The 20,484-nt window shown below is 46.5% G+C and overlaps 3 protein-coding genes across 4 annotated transcripts; 1 reads left to right on the top strand and 2 right to left on the bottom strand.

Moving 5' to 3' along the window:
• Positions 1-1,762: 1,762 nt before the first annotated feature.
• map1lc3cl (microtubule-associated protein 1 light chain 3 gamma, like) lies at positions 1,763-4,758 on the bottom strand. Its single transcript, XM_035770364.2, has 4 exons — positions 3,637-4,758; positions 3,347-3,402; positions 3,150-3,256; positions 1,763-2,981 (listed from the first exon to the last, which is right to left on the bottom strand). The coding sequence occupies exons 1-4, from the start codon at positions 3,692-3,694 to the stop codon at positions 2,795-2,797; spliced, it is 408 nt and encodes a 135-aa protein (XP_035626257.1). The 5' UTR covers positions 3,695-4,758; the 3' UTR covers positions 1,763-2,794.
• A 1,950-nt stretch (positions 4,759-6,708) lies between these two features.
• Positions 6,709-17,150, top strand: LOC118381212 (uncharacterized). The gene is made up of 4 exons (XM_035768173.2): positions 6,709-7,380; positions 12,679-12,905; positions 13,449-13,715; positions 14,089-17,150. Exons 1-4 carry the CDS (start codon positions 7,352-7,354, stop codon positions 16,611-16,613), a joined length of 3,048 nt encoding a protein of 1,015 aa, XP_035624066.2. The 5' UTR covers positions 6,709-7,351; the 3' UTR covers positions 16,614-17,150.
• Positions 17,151-17,697: 547 nt separating this feature from the next.
• Positions 17,698-19,705, bottom strand: ttc9c (tetratricopeptide repeat domain 9C). 2 transcript variants are annotated; one of them, XM_035768152.1, is made up of 4 exons: positions 19,582-19,705; positions 18,801-19,150; positions 18,465-18,647; positions 17,698-18,217 (listed from the first exon to the last, which is right to left on the bottom strand). In XM_035768152.1, the coding sequence occupies exons 2-4, from the start codon at positions 19,144-19,146 to the stop codon at positions 18,120-18,122; spliced, it is 627 nt and encodes a 208-aa protein (XP_035624045.1). In that variant the 5' UTR covers positions 19,147-19,150; positions 19,582-19,705; the 3' UTR covers positions 17,698-18,119. The 2 variants fall into 2 exon arrangements, with proteins under 2 accessions (XP_035624045.1, XP_035624039.1); XM_035768146.2 differs by having other exon boundaries at positions 19,523-19,674.
• Positions 19,706-20,484: the final 779 nt, after the last annotated feature.

Here is a 20,484-nt window from a genome sequence, read left to right as displayed (position 1 = left end):
CCATAAGGCAAAAGTGATAACTAAGGGGCTTGGGGAACAAAACAACAATATTTTGGGTTCATGGCCAGGAAACTCCCCAGACCTTAATCCCATTGAGAACGTGTGGTCAATCCTCAAGAGGACAAACAAAAACCCACAAATTCTGACAAACTCCAAGCATTGATTATGCAAGAATGGGCTGCCATCAGTCAGGATGTGGCCCAGAAGTTAATTGACAGCATGCCAGGGCGGATTGCAGAGGTCTTGAAAAAGAAGGGTCAACACTGCAAATATTGACTCTTTGCATCAACTTCATGTAATTGTCAATAAAAGCCTTTTAACACTTATGAAATGCTTGTAATTATACTTCAGTATTCCATAGTAACATCTGACAAAAATATCTAAAGACAATGAAGCAGCAAACTTTGTGGAAATTAATATTTGTGTCATTCTCAACTTTTGGCCACGACCATGTCTGTGTTGAAAGTGTATGTTCTGGTGTACTGTACAATCTGTTTACAGCTCAAATGTTCTTGCTTACATGCTTCAACGTCTTCATAATATCAGTAGTAGTATAAGGCAGATGGGAAAACATCAAGCTATCAGTACCCTAAGGTAACCCAACAACACATTATGTAAGCCCCGTGACACAAAACTAATGAGCCATTTCACAAGTCTTCCTTAGCATCTCTGTGTTCTTCACACGTGATTAAATAGAGCACCTTGCCACTCGTAACAGACTCCACCGAGAGAGACCCACCCAGTTGTCCGGTTTAAACCCCTCTTCAACAGCAGTACCAGTTCTAGAACATGTGCAAAGGGTGCTAGAATGGCCACGATGGTGTGAAGTGAGTGGGTATGCGTATCCTCTTGACTCAACCCTTATACTCTCACTGTCTCTCTCCCCTTGTCTGTTTGTTTCCATGTCTCTAAACCTGTTGAGAAGCTGTCTCCATCTCTTTCTTTCTACCTCCATCAGTCCATTTCTGGGTCACTGTCATTTTGTCCTTCTCTGAAAATACATTGGCCCCATAGACTAAGACATCACATCATTGTATCTGTCCCATTATGGTGTTAGTGAGAGCATGGGCAGTGCCATTGAGGCCATCTCCATTTTGAAGTAGTCAGTTTTCTTCTACTACTTCCATGAGTTGGAAAACAAACTGAAGGGGTACACACTGCCACCTAGTGTGTTTTAGTTTGAACAGGTAAAAAGCCAAGGTATAGATCACATAAATATGGTCTTCCATGTCAAAGTTACAGGACCTTTATGTTAAATCCATTTGTTTGGGGCACTAGAGTCCTCTATCGCTACGCTCGGACCTCACCCCCCCCCCGATGGCCCTGTGACACACTGACCCTTACTGTGAAATACAGCCAGGAGGTCATGTAACACAACTATGTGTAGAAGGGTGTCACATCTAAGACCGAGGTGGGAAGTAGCATGGCAGCTTTGTGTGAAAGTACTGTGTGTGTGTGTGTGTGTGTGTGTGTGTGTGTGTGTGTGTGTGTGTGTGTGTGTGTGTGTGTGTGTGTGTGTCATGGCATTCCTGTATGTCTGTATGGGGCACAGGTCTGGCTCCAATAATCATACATGACTAGTATAACTCATGACTCTCTGAAGTTACTGGAACTTAGGTGATGCATGGGAAGTCATGCATTCATGACTTTGTCCTTGAACAGAAAATACATGCTGTTATGATGATTATATGATGCTATGGGGAATAGTAAATTACAAGGATGTTTGACTAGCCAAAAATCAAACCATATTATACATTAAAAGGACAGGGAGTTTATTTGGGAATTTCGATTACATTTGATTTTACAGAGCACGGCGTTGTTAGACATACAACATGAACATATCTAAGTCTTCATTGAGTGTAAACAGTCCAAATAACACGCATAACACTTAGTCTGACTTGTAACATTGAGTTTAATAACACTGTGCCTGAAAGTCACAAATTCACATTTTGTGGAAATTATGTTTCATGCGGAAGACCGAAAGGAGAGCTTAAAGTGCTAAAAGGTAAGACCAGCAGACTCCTCGCGTCCTCTCTCCTCATCTCCATCTAAAAACCCATTAGATTTGAAAGCTCGAGGTCCCTCCCCTCCGGCCTTCTCCTCCAATGGGTATTGAGAAGGAGACGAGATACAATTGAGATCTTCCCATTGATCTTCTTTTCCTCCATTTCAACATATTTATTTTGAGGGGTGGAGGAGGTAACAGGAGATATAGGCCCTTGGGGGAGACCCCAGAGCACCCAACAGACCTCGTGGTTCCTGGAAGTTATACAATATCCCAACAGGAGGGAATTTCACTTGTCAGGGTGAGTACCCACAATGTAGGGCTTCCTTCGCCAACCTATTTCTCTCTGGTGTTACGACAATGATCTCGACAGATATTTTACAAAATTATTAAAGAGTTATTAGAGGTTTCTTTCTATCTCTTAAATCTCATTGGACTCTTTCATTAATCGATGTATTCAATCATCTCAGTCCAGCTCTGGTAGAGCTGGAAGGGGTCAGAAACGAACCAAGAGAAGGACGAAGGTGCAGTACTGTGATTCGCAGTCCATTTGTGAGGTAGAAGGGCGGGAGAATAGCTCAATCTCAAGTGCTTGAAAATCCCCGTTTCCTCCCGTTCACTGTCACTTCATCGTCAAAGACTTGACAGGAGAAAACAATATGGTGGAAGCTCATCATTACTTGGACTGGCTTTCACCTGGCCAGTTCTGCCAGATCAGTGCAGTGAAAGAGAGGAAGTGAGGAGAAGACAGATCTTTCAGAAAATTGAGTAGGAGCCCATTGTTTGGGCTCAGCAGGGAGGGGTCGCGTCCACGTCCCCTCCGAACATGTCCTGTGAGGCATAGGTGATGTAAAGAAAGCCATCCGGGTCGCTGTACTGGGAGTAGACGTCTCCCATACTGGACGACATGCAGGACATGCTCCTCTCTGACACCAACAGGTACAGAGCCTGGGTGGACTCCAAGTCAATCTTACTCCTGAGGAGAGGTAGAGGATAGGAAGAGGGGTTATCACATGGGTCCCGTGAAGACATGGTCAATACCATATGCAAACACACGCACACTAAACACACAGACTGTCAGCAAATCTACATAGATTTTATCATAATACAAATCCTTTTTCACACACCCTCAACCAGTGCTCACCTGAGTAGACAGAGGAACTGACCCAAGGTCAGCTCGAATGGAACCAGGAATTTGGTCTTGTCCAATAGGGGAAGGGTTTTCTCACGGAGGTAACGCTCTACGATCACCTTCACAGTTAGAGAACACAGATAGACAACTGTTAGCATTCCTTGCATTTGATTGGAGGCAATCATTTACCAAAATGCAAAATTACTCACGGGTAACTTGTTTGGGAATTTGGTACGAATACTGCACACTTCATGTTGTCTTGTTGCTAGAAAAAGCATAACAGAAGAACATTACCACTTCATTATAGACCACCAGAAGTTATAATATAGGGTGTTGAATGAACTAAAACACCAGGTGAATCGACCAAAATGTATCATGCACTCTTCAATGATAGGCTATGATCATCTTAATCACCATAATTATAATTGATCAAGAAGACTAGAGCTATCATAAAGAATGACTACAGAATAAAACAATCGACTAGAATAGAAGCACCAACCAAGGCATTTTCTTTGCTTGAAAGACATCAGCTCCATAGATTTCTCGAAGGGAGGCATTTTTCTTCTTGGGGTGGTGTTGCTTCTTGCTGTGGCTGCTGGCTGCTTGTGCCGGCGGTGGTCCTTGACCCAGGCTGACGGTAATAGTCCCCTCAGGTGGAAGTTTGCACAAACCCCAACACTTCACTGTTCACCGCTGGCTTTTATAGGTAGGCGAGCTGCCCTGGGAGGGGTCGATACGTGGCTAAGCTATGGGAATGCTTACATGAACAAAGCTTGGACCCACTCCTCGTACTAATGATATGTTGTGTATTTGTCCTGGCCTCATGATTGGTTCAGATCCACTTCACACAGACTGGTTATCTCAGACCACTTACAGCATATCTCAGACGTTGGTGTCACGAGGGCTCACACACTCACTGTTGAACAATAACAAACAACTCCAGAGGATGTAAACCTCAAACTGTAGCTAATAGTTTTGATATTGGATTATTTTGTGGTTTTGAAAGGAATAATTAAATGTTATACTATCTACTGTTATACTATCTACTTACTCATAAACAATCAATATGTGATATATTCATGTTTGTATTAATCACTGTACATTTGAAAACTAAGATACATGGGGACCTCAATCTGGAATGATGGATGTCTGTGTGTGAATCATTTTAGAGTTAGAGATTGGGATACCGACACCATATTGTCAAATCCCCAGGGGTTGTCTGCAAGAGTTCTGTTACAAAGGGTTGTGGTGAAAACTTCTAGATCTCACTCTTTCACCTTATCTCTCTCTCTCTCTCACACATACACACAGACTTCTTTGACCCTTGGCTGGACTGATAGCCAGCTCCAGGTGACCACACACGTGATCATTAGGGCACAAAGGCCTGAATAGAATATTCCCATAATGCTGGTTGTCAGGTTGCATGCTTCATTCCGGCATGCATTGTCTGGGCAGTATCTTGTGTATTATCATTAGAGCCCGATGGGTCCGATGCTGATTTTAGGGAGGCAAAAGTCACCGTTTAGCGATATATCTGCCAATATGTTGTTTTTATAAAGGTTGAATGAAAATCATACTTTTTTTTTTTTTACACAAGAATGAACAAATATTCTTAATGATGATTTCTTATCGAAATATTAAACTGAACATTATTTAAAAACATTTTATTTGTTGTTTACAGGATTTTCACAGAAAAGCAACTATATATCCTCTATAAATACGACAGTAAATACAAAACTTGTTTAGTTGACCATTATTTTACCTTTAACTAGGCAAGTCAGTTAAGAACAAATTCTTACCCCGCTGGGCCGCCATACTTAGACACGTCTTTAAATTGTACCTATCTATGGCAGTGGAGAAGAAGTATGCAAAGGAAGGTTTTTGTGCTAAACCACCACAAGGGGTGGCTGGTTGGATTAAATAAAATGAGTCTCAGTCAATCTGAAACTGCACTGTTCACAAATAAGCGTTGACAAGTTCACAAATGCCGTTCGTAATGTCACCACTAGGTGCCATCATCAGCACTTGTCTTGAGTAGATTTACTAGTGTTTACAAAAGGTCATGTAAATAAACACTTAATGCCATTACAGCTGTTCATTACAACAATGTTTTCTGACAGTAACCATCAATACTAAATGTATTGGCTATACACTAACTCCAAATGGCATGTGCTGATGGCTGAAAACTATGCAGGGAAATGCTTGGCACTGGTTTTAGGCACACCTAATTTAGCTTGCTAACGTTACTTATCTCACATCATGAATGCAAGCACATGGCCTGAAATGATAGATCTGCGCCAAATGTCTTGCTTTTTGCCGATTGCATATTTCGGAAAACTAAACAAATAAGCCCACTAGCAAACATAATAGGCCGAGACAATAACAGCGTTATTTTTGTATCGAGGAGCGTTCACTTTGGCAGTGTTAACACATAAGTATCGCAGACTGCTAGCTAGCGAGCTAAATTAACAACTATCTTCCTGGCTAGATAGCTAAACTAAATATCTTGCTGGCCAGCTAACGTTAACTAACTGAGAATGTGATGAGGACTGGGCTGCTTGCTTGGTTAAGATGACTTTTGATTATTTACTTATTCAAATACGCTCGCTACGGCAAGTTACTCACCTGTCAAACCAATCATGTTGTGACCTAGGGCTGGATGATGTTCAAAGTTCTTCAGGCAACCATTGAAAATGTCAAAAAAAAATCGCAAAATAGCAGAGGTATTTGTTTATTATATGTATATAATATCGGCGCTTTATGTAGACCGATACAAATATTTAAAGACCGATACAAATATGTATGTGAAAGGCTAGTATCAGTCAATCGATGCATCGGGCGGGCTCTAGTTATCTTTATGTTATGCTTTATCCCTCTCCTTTTGCATTATATGCACTTTGAAAAACGGGGCTTTATGGATTTGTGTATCTTGCGCTCTAGGTGGGAGAATGTTGCCCCACTTACATAATTAGAGTTTGAACAATCCCCTTTGAAATACTCAAATACTCAATACCCCTTTGAAATACAGGTTTGTTTTACAGTGAGAAAACATGAATTATAGAATAGATCTAGAGATCAAATAAACTACTCTAGGCCAAAACCAAAACTGTTCTTGGAATGAACCTGGTGTTGTCACAAGGCTGCTCTCTGCTGGTTGAAGGTTGACATAACAGAGCAGGGGGTGGAGATGGGGGAGGTGCACCTGTCCGAATCCAAAGGGGCATAACTTGTCCCATACAACCCAAATAGGTGATTGTGGCAACTGTAACTTGAACATTTCGTTTTCAGACTCACAATAATAGTAAACTTGTCAATCTACATACTTCATTCGAGGAGTCTTTGTAACACTTTTTAACACAAGTCTTTGCGTCTTTGTGTTATTATGCTTTTATAGACTAAGGTATGCACGTGGTGGACGTTATAACCTTTATTATAGCCCATCATTCATCGTGTATTTGAACATTTTCCTGTGTGTTCTGGAATAGTTTGGCGGCCAAGGGCTTTTCAAGGCGTTTATTCGAAAACTTCCCTGGCCAATCCCGTTCAAGCTTTGGTACGTTATCTCCTCGGCTCCTCCCCCTGGACACATTTTTCTCGATCCAATGTAACGTTATTTACAGCATTGTTACGTCGGGTCTATCGTGAACATCATTTGCATGAAGTACTGAATGGTCGGACACAATTGGGTGATCATAATACGAAACCAAAATTGAGGATTAAGATGGAATATGGTTTGATCATCTCTTTAGTGTCATACATTTGACTCTTTTAGTCAACGTGCTTCAATGTAATATGGCTTAGATTTAATTAAGTAGGCTAGGCTATTTTGACAACGAATCATTGGTTTAACTGAGCGGGAGGATACAATGTTGCGATATTGTCGATCGTGAGAACATATGTTGCACTGACTTTAGCTGGACCGTAGCCCATTGTCATTGAGACTGAGCTCCTAGTCTAAAGCGCCCCGGATTCAGCCTCTACAATGCCTGGCCGCCGCAGTTGTGTGAATTCGCTCTGGTCTGGCACGGAGCGGGTTCGGATTGGCGAGCGGCTGAAAGCGACCCTGGCTGGAATCCTTGAGCTGGATTTGCTCCGGGGCCAACATCTGGACATGATCGATGCGGCGCTGGACCTCAAAGACACCAGTAGCACCGGTACCACGGTGACTGTCATCACCGATCAACAGGAGGAAAACCTAGAGAGCGCAGTCTCGGATGGCTCTGCGACATCCCGCAGGCAACAGGTCAGTGCGTAGCCCCAGATCTCTTGACAAGATTGGTTGCTATTAAATATGAATGCATTCAGATCTGCCAGTAGGGCATTTTTATCCCGTTACATCAAACAGACTGCTGCGCTTCAATAGCCTTGATTGATCGATGGAGTCATAAGCACGGAGCTATAGCTATTGATTACACAATGGTGTTTGACCTGTCTAATAGAATTGACAGTAATCCATCCGCCTCCACTGCTTCTAATTCCGTTTTGTATCAGTCAAGGTTATGTAGAATACAAAGGGTGTTATGGTTCTGTCCCCTTTATGGATCTCATATGATGAGATTGTCAACATCCACATCTTTTCACAGTCCAGTTTTCCCCAAGGAGGTGACATAGAATGTATCTGTGTAAAGAATGTACACTTGGTACACATCCTGTAGATACAAGCATACACCGAGGTCAGGTCATACTGTAGATGACAGATGCCTACAGAGTTCTATATTCTGTATTGGCCAAAAATCTTCTGTGTAAATAGGCTACTGTAGTATGTGAATACATTGATCTTTTTGTGTGAGATAAGATCATTTGATTGGGAAAGTCCCATAGTAAGACAATTTGGTACACACATTGAAGTAGACCTATTGAATAAAGACCCTATTCATTTGAACTCTCACCATGGATGCGGCCTTCAGCTTTCATTGTTACCATTTGGACAACTGTTAGGCCTAGTTGGTACAATACTAAGAATAGAATACAGAAGGCCACAGAGCTCTACATTGCCTCATAATGGATTTGGAAGTCTGAAGCTTAACCTGAGTGTGAACACTGTCCTCATGTAGGGTAGGTTACCATACTGGTTTGTTGTTATAGTGTTTGGTGAACAGTCACTTAGCTCCAGTAATAGGGACAACTCAAGTCATTCCCTTTTTATTAATCAATTAGAGAATGGTCAAATGATCCCGAGGTAAGGAACCAGCACAACATTCTACTTACTGCTTTTTCCTTCTCAGAAACACTGCACCAATTTATTCTCTTTAGATTCCCTGTGACGTTCAGCAGCTATGCTATGTTAAATGGTATTAGTCATCACAAACACCATAGAGAGTAGCTCTACTTGCCCTTCCATCCGCCAACGCAGACCCTATTAGCATATTAAACAACAGATTGAGAGACAAGTTGCTTCTGCTGTTGTTGTTTCCAACGTGACCAATGTTATCACCGACCCAATTCTGCCCACTGGGAAGAGGGGAGAGGGGAGAGGAGAGAGGGAAGAGGGGAGAGGAGAGAGGGGAGAGGGAAGAGGAGAGAGGGGAGAGGGAAAAAGTGATATGGAAGGTGGTAGAGAGGGGAGAGGGAAGAGGAGAGAGGGGAGAGGGAAAAAGTGATATGGAAGGTGGTAGAGAGGGGAGAGGGAAGAGGAGAGAGGGGAGAGGGAAGAGGAGAGAGGGGAGAGGGAAGAGGAGAGAGGGAAGAGGAGAGAGGGGAGAGGGAAGAGGAGAGAGGGGAGAGGGAAGAGGGGAGAGGAGAGAGGGAAGAGGAGAGAGGGAAGAGGAGAGAGGGGAGAGGGAAGAGGAGAGAGGGGAGAGGGAAGAGGGGAGAGGAGAGAGGGAAGAGGAGAGAGGGAAGAGGAGAGAGGGGAGAGGGAAGAGGAGAGAGGGGAGAGGGAAAAAGTGATATGGAAGGTGGTAGAGAGGGGAGAGGGAAGAGGAGAGAGGGGAGAGGGAAGAGGAGAGAGGGGAGAGGGAAAAAGTGATATGGAAGGTGGTAGAGAGGGGAGAGGGAAGAGGAGAGAGGGGAGAGGGAAGAGGAGAGAGGGGAGAGGGAAGAGGAGAGAGGGAAGAGGGGAGAGGGAAGAGGAGAGAGGGGAGATGGAAAAAGTGATATGGAAGGTGGTAGAGAGGGGAGAGGGAAGAGGAGAGAGGGGAGAGGGAAGAGGAGAGAGGGGAGAGGGAAAAAGTGATATGGAAGGTGGTAGAGAGGGGAGAGGGAAGAGGAGAGAGGGGAGAGGGAAGAGGGGAGAGGGAAAAAGTGATATGGAAGGTGGTAGAGAGGGGAGAGGAGAGAGGGGAGAGGGAAGAGGAGAGAGGGGAGAGGGAAAAAGTGATATGGAAGGTGGTAGAGAGGGGAGAGGAGAGAGGGGAGAGGGAAGAGGAGAGAGGGAAGAGGAGAGAGGGGAGAGGGAAGAGGAGAGAGGGGAGAGGGAAGAGGGGAGAGGGAAAAAGTGATATGGAAGGTGGTAGAGAGGGGAGAGGGAAGAGGAGAGAGGGGAGAGGGAAGAGGGGAGAGGGAAAAAGTGATATGGAAGGTGGTAGAGAGGGGAGAGGAGAGAGGGGAGAGGGAAGAGGAGAGAGGGGAGAGGGAAAAAGTGATATGGAAGGTGGTAGAGAGGGGAGAGGAGAGAGGGGAGAGGGAAGAGGAGAGAGGAGAGAGGGAAGAGGAGAGAGGGAAGATGAGAGAGGGGAGAGGGAAGAGGAGAGAGGGGAGAGGGAAAAAGTTATATGGAAGGTGGTAGAGAGGGGAGAGGGAAGAGGAGAGAGGAGAGAGGGAAGAGGGAAAAAGTGATATGGAAGGTGGTAGAGAGGAGAGAGGGAAGAGGAGAGAGGGGAGAGGGAAGAGGAGAGAGGGGAGAGGGAAGAGGAGAGAGGGGAGAGGGAAAAAGTGATATGGAAGGTGGTAGAGAGGGGAGAGGAGAGAGGGAAGAGGAGAGAGGGGAGAGGGAAAAAGTGATATGGAAGGTGGTAGAGAGGGAAGAGGAGAGAGGGGGGAGGGAAGAGGAGAGAGGGAAGAGGAGAGAGGGGAGAGGAGAGAGGGGAGAGGGAAGAGGAGAGAGGGAAGAGGAGAGAGGGGAGAGGGAAGAGGAGAGAGGGGAGAGGGAAAAAGTGATATGGAAGGTGGTAGAGAGGGGAGAGGAGAGAGGGGAGAGGGAAGAGGAGAGAGGGAAGAGGGGAGAGGGAAAAAGTGATATGGAAGGTGGTAGAGAGGGGAGAGGGAAGAGGAGAGAGGGAAGAGGAGAGAGGGGAGAGGGAAAAAGTGATATGGAAGGTGGTAGAGAGGGGAGAGGGAAGAGGAGAGAGGGAAGAGGAGAGGGGGGAGAGGGAAAAAGTGATATGGAAGGTGGTAGAGAGGGGAGAGGGAAGAGGAGAGAGGGAAGAGGAGAGATGGGAAGAGGGGAGAGGGAAGAGGAGAGAGGGGAGAGGGAAAAAGTGATATGGAAGGTGGTAGAGAGGGGAGAGGGAAGAGGAGAGAGGGGAGAGGGAAGAGGAGAGAGGGGAGAGGGAAAAAGTGATATGGAAGGTGGTAGAGAGGGAAGAGGGAAAGGTGAGATGGAAGATGGTAGAGAGGGAAGAGGGAAAAGGTGAGATGGAAGATGGTAGAGAGGGAAGAGGGAAAATGTAAGATGGTAGAGAGGGAAGAGGGGAAAGATGACTGGAGATAAGACTGCAGTGAGTCTCTCTCTCTCTCTGGCTATTTTAACTATCACAGTGGGGTAACAGTAGTACAGTACTGTTGCACCCCATCAACACTTGATTTGCTGCCAAAGCCTACACTGTGATCACCCTCACCAGCATTCTTCTATGTACATTTGGACCATGACATGTATTGCTGGCCCTATATCAACCTCCAGCCCACGCAGAGAAACATGACGTCAGAGGGCATTATCTTGGATTGAAACGTCAGTCTCCTCTGCTTCTTCAGTTAAATTAAACAGAATTAATCAATAATGCATAGTGTGCAATGCATAAGCATATGTTTATCAATAACCAATGTTTGCCTGCTGGTGCTGTTGATAATGTAGCTTACCTTTCCCAACATGACATCTCAAAGTATTTAGCGTTATCACAATGATGCGCCCCATTCTGAAAATAACAAATTAAAGGCTTTATAGAGCATTCGTAAAGTGTTCGTAAGCCCTACATACTGTAGATACCTAATGAAAGTACGTCACAAAAGTATGTTATGTACATTCATATTATGTAGTCCTTCATTCTAATTGGAGTATTTGCTGTGATTTGTCTGTGCATTGTGTAGATATATTGTTTCTTTCGGGTAAATGTCTGTGTCTCTCTGTCTCACATAGAGGGATATCATATTACAGAGCTCTTAGCGCTGAGGGCCTCCACCTCTCTCTCTCTCCTCCTGATTTGATCACAACCATCTCACTGTAACATTACACTGGGGTAACATGGTTCACATTATGTCCATGGAAGAGTGTGGGGGGTGAACATGGCCCTGACGGTTATCAGTGTGTTTGTGTGCTTGCGCAAGCTAGTGTTAGTCTTAGTATTATTTGCTATTTGTGTTTTAGTGTGTGGCAGGCAGGCTCTGGGTGAGTTAGATATACTTCTGCTACGTCTGTTGTGTGGGTGGAGTGAGCAGGAACCAGAGAGCAGGAACCAGAGAGCAGCTGTAGCTATGGTGAGGAGGGGGTGGCTTTAACTTATTATGGAGTGGGGTTGGGGGTTGGGGGGGTTAAGATGCCACTCTCTGCCTCTCACAGGCAACCCCCTCCCCCACTACCTCTTTCATATACTTGCTCTTTCACTCCACTTTTCACTCACCATTAGCTCTCCCACTCTCAAGCACCCACTCACTTCCCCTTATAAAATACATTTTCTAACTTCATCAAATGTGGAAAAAGTAGCGAGAGACAGAGAAAACCAAACATGGCTGGTAAGCAGGATCAAGGTCTAACTTTTTTCCCTGCACCCACCCCCCCTGTCATCCCCCCCTTATCCCTCTCTCCTTCTGCTCTTTGTTACATCATCTGTCTTCCCCTATTCTTCCTTTAAGTCCCCCTCTGAGTTAGAATACATCCTAAATGGCACCCTATTCCCTATGTAGTGCACTACTTTTGACCATCGCCCTGTGGGTCCTGGTCAAAAATAGTGCACTACATAGTGAATAGGGTGCCATTTGGGACACCTTCCCTTCTCAGTTAGGCAGTATGAGTCACCTGTATTGTCTCCTGTTTATCTCCGTAGTAACGGAGGATTGATCAGGCCTGGCAGTGAACAAAGCCCCCTGTTGTCCCCCCACCCCTATCACCCAATCAGGCTAATATTAGGGCATCACCGCAGAGGTCATGAGTAATCACGTTCATCTAAGTAAGAAGAAAGTAATGAATTGGCTATTGAGGAGAAAGAATACGTCATATTCTGTTTTTGTGTCTGAGTCTTGAAACACGAGTGTTCCAGAACTTCCAGTAAGGCTGATGACATCAGTGTTTGGTAAATAAGAACATTAGAGATCCATTCTACACCACTCTCTAATTATCATCTCTTTAAAGACATGCTGTGACTCGAACACCCGTTTTTCTGTTTTTCAGGTTCCCTCTCCCCCTTCAGAAACAGTGTTGCCATGCCACACCAGCACATTGGACAAGGACCGTGTGGGGAACTCTGGTGGAGATGGGCTGGTTCATTCCAGAGGTGATGGGGTTGGTGGGGATGACTCACGCTGGTCCACCCTCTCTTGGGATGCCCCGTCTGACCTGCTCTCCCCCGGACCTTGATGGTGCAGTCCAGGTGGACTATGATTCCAGGCCCAGCTCAGGTACTGGACTGTGTGATCCTACCATGGGGGTCTTTTGGGGGTGGTCTGTGACACTCATACGGCTTTGGCCAGGGCTGGACTATCACATCTGGAGCCCTGGGATACCTACCTCCAGGCCCCCTCCCCCCACCCGAATAAACAATGGCTTGTGACGTGTTCATATGCTATCTGGGGGGGCCCCGACCGCCATGTTCGTAATAGGCTATCTGGGGGGCCCCTGCATGCTCGTTCGGTAATCTGGCCCTGGCTTTGCCCAACAACACTTCTCACCTCAAGTTTTGTTTACTTTGTGAGATACCGTGTTGCAAAGCCGTATTAAACATTAACCTTCAACTTTTCTGTCCCTGTTCCTTTATTTACCCTCTCATGTTATCTTTTCAACACCACTTACTCACTCCTTTCTTGCAAATCACTCTTTCTCTGGACCTACACTCCCTTCTTTTCTTTCTTTCTTTCTTTCTTTCTTTCTTTCTTTCTTTCTTTCTATTTATCTTTCTCTCTCCCATCTCTCTTCCCCTCACTTTATTTCTCCCACCCTCGTAGGCTTTTATTCGGTCAGTGGCAGCTCCCTATCAGACTCCTGCTACTCTGTGTCCAGTGAGGCAGTCCTGGCCCAGGGGGGTCCAGTACCAGGTGGGCAAGTCCGGGCTGGACCAGGAGCACCCTCAGGGGGAGCCTTCAGGCTGTGGGAACAACGGCCCCTCTCTGCAGACCACAGTGACATCCAGTGGCCGGAGGCCACGCAGCAGCCAAGAACTCAGCGCATTGAGGAGACCACAGAGATCAGTGATAGGAGACCAGTATCTACGGGTCAGATATAACATGCATATGGACATTCAAATGCACTCACATAAACACACTTACACTTCAGTACAGTTCATCTGTATTTAACCAGTAGTTTTCCAGAGAGTCCTGGGACCATAGTCCTAGATAAATGTCACTGTTTTCCAGAGAGTCCTGGGACCATAGTCCTAGATAAATGTCACTGTTTTCCAGAGAGTCCTGGGACCATAGTCCTAGATAAATGTCACTGTTTTCCAGAGAATCCTGGGACCATAGTCCTAGATAAATGTCACTGTTTTCCAGAGAGTCCTTCCTGGGACCATAGTCCTAGATAATTGCTTTTGCTTCTTTATAAGCTGACTGACATTCATAAACTTTCACTCTCGTCCTTTGAACCCAGGTGACCTGGAAATGAACAGTCTCTTCTTCCTGTCTGACCTGTGCTCCAGCCTGGGTGACCCCCATCCCGGCTCCCTCCTCCCACTCGCTGACCCCCGACCCCAACTCGACCCCAGGTTCTGTTCTGATCTGGTGTCCCGGAGGACCAAGGAGGTGTACCATTACCCCAGCCCCCTCCATGCCGTGGCCCTCCAGAGCCCCCTCTTCACCTCCAGTCAGGACCCCTCACCCTCCTCTCGCCTCTCCCCGAGTCCGGACTCCTCTGCCCAGGCTGAGGAATCTCAGTCCACCCCCCTCTTCCGGCCCCCCCAGCCTCCTCACCCCTCCACCTTCACCCAGCTGGAGCAGTACATCACCAGGCTGGCTCGTCAGTACCGCAGCCGGGTTTCCCCCTCTGACACCACCCCTACTGCCACCCCTGGGCCAGGTTGCCACAGGGGGCCCAGAACCCCTGGCCACGGCTCCACTCAGTCGCTGTTGGCCTTCGAGAGTCGCAGTACCCCCTCCAACCTGACAGGGGGCAGTGTGACGCCCTGCAAGTCTTTTCTGGGTAACTCTGCGCGGATCAGCCTCAGCAATATCGGTAAGAAGGCCAGTAGGAACTCCATCAACCTGGGCCACCTGCCCTCTGTGACAGGAGAGGACCTCAAAATCAACCTCCACCTCAACCTCAGTCTCAACCTCAGCCCCAATCTGAACAAAAACCTGGGTTTAGACACAAACTCCAAGGAAGGTATTAGCACTAGTGGTGTATTAAGGAGTGACCATGCTATCCCCACTGCCTCCCCCTCTCCTTCCACCTCCCTCTCCACCGCCGCCACTCCCACCCCTGCCCTGAGGTCTCGGCCACGCATCTCAACATGTCCCTCCAACCTCAATCACCGGAGCTCTCTGGAGGTCACCGGGTCAGGGGCTGGGTCAGGGCTAGGGTTCTCCCGCTCGCTGGACTGGAGTGGACTGGATTCTTCACCAGGGAAAGTGACAAGGAGCCAACCCAGCGTCAATGCCCCGGATGCCAGCCCTAGTAAGCTCAGCGAGGACTCTGCGATGGTGGGGGAGATCTCCCGTCTCTCTGGCCTGCCCCGGGCTGTGGTGGTGGGCCTGATGGAGCAGGGCGTAGAGCTGGATGTTGACTGCTTCCAGAGCGACGCCGAGAGAAGAGGTCAGGGGTCAGAGTTTAAAGCCCAAAGCTCCTCCCCTTCCTCCCACCAGATAGCCCAGAATGACCACCAGTCTCATCATCATGATTATTCCAGCGTCCATCACCTCCACGCCAGTAACAAGACTGACCTTGACCCCCAGAGGCCGATCCAGCTGTCCCTCAGTGTCACCCACTCCCCACAGTCCCACTCCGGCCTCACACCTCCCAACTCCTCCAGTCCACATTCCAGTAGCCCCAATCACCCTTACCAGTCCACCTCAACTCACCCACCTACCCATCATCATGTCACCCACCACCACACACACACCTTCCACTGCCAACAAACCCCTTCCACATCTGACACCGCCTCTTCCCCCTCGTCCCGTGACCGCCCCAGGGTACGCTCCCCACCCCGCCCTCTCCAGCCCTCCCCCCTTGCCAATACTCCATTCTCTGTGTTCCGGCGGGATGACCCATTCCAGTGCTCCCTGCCTCGCGTCAGGGACAGCAGCTCACCACAAAGGGGCAGCATCCAGCCCAGAGGGGGGTCACTACGGCAGGGTGCAGGGGGTGGAGGGGGTAGATGGAGGGTAGATGGGGAGGGAGAAGGATGGAAGAGGGTGGATGGGGAGGGGCTCTACCAGGGGAAGCATGCATCCAAGGAGTTGGTGAGGGCATCGACAGTGAGCAGCTTCCACAGGAAACAGAGGTGTTACAGCAGCAACTGGGGAGAGGAACGCAGTCACGACACGGCCCAGATGCCAAAGAAGGGGGCAGCCAAACTCTGGAGGGGCTTCGAAGGACGTTCATGGGGGAAAGAGGCTGAAGAAGAGGAGAACAAGGAGAGGTGGAAGAGAGAGGGGATCAGGAGAAAGGAGAAAGATGACCAAAAGGAGAAGCATGCCAAGGCAGAGAGGCGAGAGAAAGAGAGCAGTGCCTCAAAACGCAAAGGGAAGGGTGGTGGTGGTGGCTGGGACAAGCGTAGCTCCAGCCTGAGGCTGTCCAGACGAGCTCTGTTCCGCAGTGAGTCCCAGGGGGACGTGCTGGAGCCTCGAGCCCAGAAAGAGGAGCGTCTGAGGGGGGCACAGTGGACCTCCTCCCTGGAGCTCAGCATGGAGCGGGTTCGTCCGTTGGCGTTGGGAAGAAGAGGGGAAGAAGACAAGCGCCTGTCCTCTACTGCCAGCCTCTTCCACCTCTCTCGCTCTCAGAGTCTGGAGGGAAGCTGTCCCTCCCTCTCTCCTCCTCTCTCCTCCCCATCATTCTCGCCATCCCCACCTCCTTCTCGGGCAACCCTCACACGCTCACGCTCACTGAGGGACCTGAGTAGAAGGGTGTTTAGCTCAGTGAGGTCTCTGAGTTTGAAACACAAGACGTCTAGAAAGTGAGATGATCACAATAAATGAAATAGTGTTTTTGCCACTAAATCAAATGTATTTATATAGCCCTTCTTACATCAGCTGATATCTCAAAGTGCTGTACAGAATCCCAGCCTAAAACCCCAAACCACTAAGTTACTGTCAATATTACAGTCGGTTGTATTTTGGTTGATAAGGCGGTGCCAATGTTATGAATCTGTTGAACTTGACTCTCAGTAGTGTGTGACTGTGAGTGGTCCCCTCTGCATGCAACTCTGTGACTTATCTCTGTGCGCTATCATGGCTATCGTAAGCTTGTTCTCCTCTCTGAGTGTATATCAAATCAAACCTTATATACTGTATGTTGCCTTTGAAGTACAATCATATTGGCCATAAAGACCAAAATCAACAAACAAATTGTGCTATAAATTGATATTGTGCTCAGGATTTTGAAATGGATCTCAATAAAGTAATACTAAGAATAAAATGTTATTTGAAACAAATGTGTGTATCTTGGATTATTATTAATAAAGGAAACTTCTAATTAAACTTTTGACTCTGTGAATACATCCATCTCCAACACTTCTACACTGAGGTATAAAACATTATGAACAGCTGCTATTTCCATGACATAGACTGACCAGGTGAAAGCTATGATCCCTTATTGATGTCACTTGTTAAATCCACTTCAATCAGTATAGATGAAGGGGAGGAGACATGTTAAAGAAGGATTTTTAAGCCTTGAGACATGGATTGTTTATGAGTTCCATTCAGAAGGTAAGTGGGCAAGACAAGTGCCTATGAACAGGGTATGGTTGTAAGTGCCAGGCGCACCGGTTTGTGTCAAGAACTGTAATGCTGCTGGGTTTTTCACGCTCAAGTTTCCCGTGTGTATCAAGAATGGTCCACCACGCAAAGGACATCCAGCCAACTTAACAACTGTGGGAAGCATTGGAGTCAACATGGGCCAGCACCCGTGGAATGCTTGACACCTTGTAGAGTCCATGCCGCAATGAATTGAGGCTGTTCTGAGGGCAAAACTCAACATTAGGAAGGTGTTCCTAACGTTTGGTATATTGCTGTAGTAAATAAGTAAAAAGTAAAAAAAAAAAAAAAAAGTAAATTTTTTTTTATTAACTTTAATCAAAACATTTTGTACACAAAAAGGAACATGACTGATTATGTGACCATAAACAACCACTTTCAGAAGGCATTACAGGACTGAGTTTGAACAGTGCACAAATAGTCTCTCTTTAGCACCCTCGCTTTGACCTTCAACCCTTATGCTGAACCTCCAACAATTTAGCTCCATCTCCTTGTTGGTCATCAGGCACAAATACTCTCTATAGCATAACATGATCTTCAATAGGATCAGCCTGATCAAGGCTCTGCACAGAATCAATGATCTATGTGTCCAGTCCAGGCTTGGTTCCTCTTTTCTTCTCTTCTCAATCCTCAGGGTCAGAACAACAGAACATCCCTCCTGATGGGAACTTAATTCTGGGTGACTCCTCCGCTGGCCCCCTCCCTGGCTCTCTAACTGGAGAACATGCCCCGGTACAGAGCCTTCTCCTTCTGGTACTCCGTGGTCAGCCTCTCCTCTGCTCGCTGCAGGTGCCTCCTCACATTAGTGTCTGTCAAAGAGAGACAGTCACAAATACAGTGATTTCAATTTCAATCAACATTAGGGGAATGGGAATAGCATAGAGACAATAATACAATATATTGTGTTCTACTTCATTCTGTTGGGGAATTGTACCGTATGCCTAGGCTTATAACACACCCTCACAAATCATCAATAATCTGTTTTGTTTTACTGAAAGGCTGTGGTAGGGACAGCAGCCCCTAAACAGGAAGACAGTAACCAAAAAGCTGAGCTACCATTGGGTTGTCCCTTGCTGGCCTGAGTGAGGTATTGCTTGGCGCTCTGTGCGTCTCCCAGCTCCAGAGTGGCCACTCCTGCTCTGTACAGGGCCTTGATGTCATCTGGCCGCAACTGCAACACCCGCAAGCTGTACTCCTGGACACGCGTGTAGTCGACACACTCCCTCTGCAGCAGACAGGCTGAGAGAGGGGGAGACCAAGTGACAGAAAAGAGAAGATAAAGGTAAGTCCAGAAAGAGGCGGATTGTGCATTATGCTTCGTATTATCCTCCTTTAAGTGGATAATTTGAAACAACTCATCTACTGCATGAAACATGTCAAGGCCTGTAATACCTGCTAAATTGTTGTAGCAGTCGACCTGTGTGTTCCTAAGTAGTTCTTCCTGTCCTGGGGTGAGTACAGGAGCCTCAGGACCAAACCCCTTCACTGCCGCAGTGACATCAGAGTCTAAACTACGCAGAATGAGCAACGAACGGTGGTAACGTCCAATTGCAGACCGAAGCTTTTTCTCTTTGTAGAATTTGTTCCCCTCCGTTTTTAAGTGGACGGCATCTTGTAGCTGGGAGTCTACGTTGGCACCTGAGGGGCCAAGTTTGGTAGGCGTTCCTGAACAGCTTACCCCTGCAGCCCCGGACCTCCGCTCCATACTCTCATCTCCTGGTGTCTCTGGACTTGCCATGGAACTTGATGGCCGGTAGTGATGGGATAATAAGTACATGAGAAGACATGATTTTAGATGACTGAACACATTATATTACATGGGTGGTCCACACCAACACTAAATGTTAAGACAAAACTAGATATGATTAAAGACATGAAGATGCTCTAAACCCGAAATCTGAGACCCCCCATCACGATTGCTTTTAAAAGAAGAACTAGCTAGTCATTTCAACTCATTCACTAACTGTTACCTGGGTGTCCTACTAAGTCATGTATAAGCAAGCAAGAAAACGGGTTTTACTGGTGCAAGCTCTTGCGTGAACAAAATGCAAAGTAACTGCAATTGACATGGCCATATGTTAACCGCTATAAATAAAAGTGTAATGGCGGCTTACCTTACAGTCTATTGATCTTTACACAAAATACAAATACTTGAACTTGCCCACCTACTTACTGTAGCTAGTAAATAATGAACATGCAAACGACCACAGCATTGGTAGAGGCAGGCACTTCCTGCTTTTTCTTCTTCTGTGGTGAGAGGAACCCAACCCATTTCACTGCAACGGAACTTTTAGTTTAGCGCTACATGCCTTAGCAACATGGACATAACTCTGACGCATTCATCAATGAAACAAAATTAATCAATACTAAAAAATAAAATAGTGTTGTCTATGTTTATCACTTTGGTGAATTGATGAAGAGCGTTCGAAGGTTGTAGAGGTTTGATTGGAACAAATGCAACAGTTCATACATTGTGGATATCCTAGGCTGCAGTATTTGTTATTTATAGGACAGCCTTCAATAGTTCCAAGGAAAAAGTGCAAATGAGCCTTTTGCAATTTGCAATGCCTTTTCCATTGTTAGGGGAGTCGACCCCGCCCTACATTCTATCCCATGCATCATGTACTGCATAATAAACAAAAAAACATATTTCTCAAAAGGTCAATGCATGGAGCAAGTGACTGGCTAGGGTACCTGCCCCCCCCCAAAAAAAATAGTTTGGCCGGATCATCCAACTCGGAATACCAAGTTAGAAACTCGGGCATCTTTCTAGAGCTCCGACTTTCCGACCTGAAGATGATTTGACCTCATTTTCTTCAAGTTCCCAGTTGTCACGAAAGCACCAATATCTAGGCCAGTTGGTCAGTGCTCCGGTATGTGTTGATTGCTAGTGCATCACTGGCACATTTGTTAGGGGAGAATTGTATAACGGATTGCCAGCCATCATGCAGGCTGTGCTTTAAATATCCGCTGATTTCTTTTGGATGTTTGACAGCTGGTGGTTTAATAATTCCAGATAACACCGAATAAACGGGTAGGCACTGCCTGAAGATATCCTGTATTTAGTTAGTTCTGA

Source organism: Oncorhynchus keta, chromosome 4 (genome assembly GCF_023373465.1).
Source record: "Oncorhynchus keta strain PuntledgeMale-10-30-2019 chromosome 4, Oket_V2, whole genome shotgun sequence".
NCBI classification, from domain to species: Eukaryota; Metazoa; Chordata; class Actinopteri; order Salmoniformes; family Salmonidae; genus Oncorhynchus; species Oncorhynchus keta.
Note: the sequence above shows the minus strand (reverse complement) of the source record. Positions and strands in the feature narration are given on the sequence as shown.

What these genes read in the sequence shown, in the direction of transcription:
- map1lc3cl (XM_035770364.2), bottom strand. Translation starts at nt 3,694, where the DNA reads ATGCCTCCCTTCGAGAAATCTATGGAGCTGATGTCTTTCAAGCAAAGA. An exon ending in CAAGCAAAGAAAATGCCTTG is followed by an intron (nt 3,403 to 3,636) that starts GTTGGTGCTTCT and finishes TGCTTTTTCTAG; the next exon opens with CAACAAGACAACATGAAGTG. An exon ending in CAGTTCCTCTGTCTACTCAG is followed by an intron (nt 2,982 to 3,149) that starts GTGAGCACTGGT and finishes ACCTCTCCTCAG; the next exon opens with GAGTAAGATTGACTTGGAGT.
- LOC118381212 (XM_035768173.2), top strand. Translation starts at nt 7,352, where the DNA reads ATGGCTCTGCGACATCCCGCAGGCAACAG. An exon ending in CGACATCCCGCAGGCAACAG is followed by an intron (nt 7,381 to 12,678) that starts GTCAGTGCGTAG and finishes TCTGTTTTTCAG; the next exon opens with GTTCCCTCTCCCCCTTCAGA. An exon ending in TAGGAGACCAGTATCTACGG is followed by an intron (nt 13,716 to 14,088) that starts GTCAGATATAAC and finishes CTTTGAACCCAG; the next exon opens with GTGACCTGGAAATGAACAGT.
- ttc9c (XM_035768152.1), bottom strand. Translation starts at nt 19,146, where the DNA reads ATGGCAAGTCCAGAGACACCAGGAGATGAGAGTATGGAGCGGAGGTCC. An exon ending in CTGCTACAACAATTTAGCAG is followed by an intron (nt 18,648 to 18,800) that starts GTATTACAGGCC and finishes CCCCTCTCTCAG; the next exon opens with CCTGTCTGCTGCAGAGGGAG. An exon ending in CAGCAAGGGACAACCCAATG is followed by an intron (nt 18,218 to 18,464) that starts GTAGCTCAGCTT and finishes TCTCTTTGACAG; the next exon opens with ACACTAATGTGAGGAGGCAC.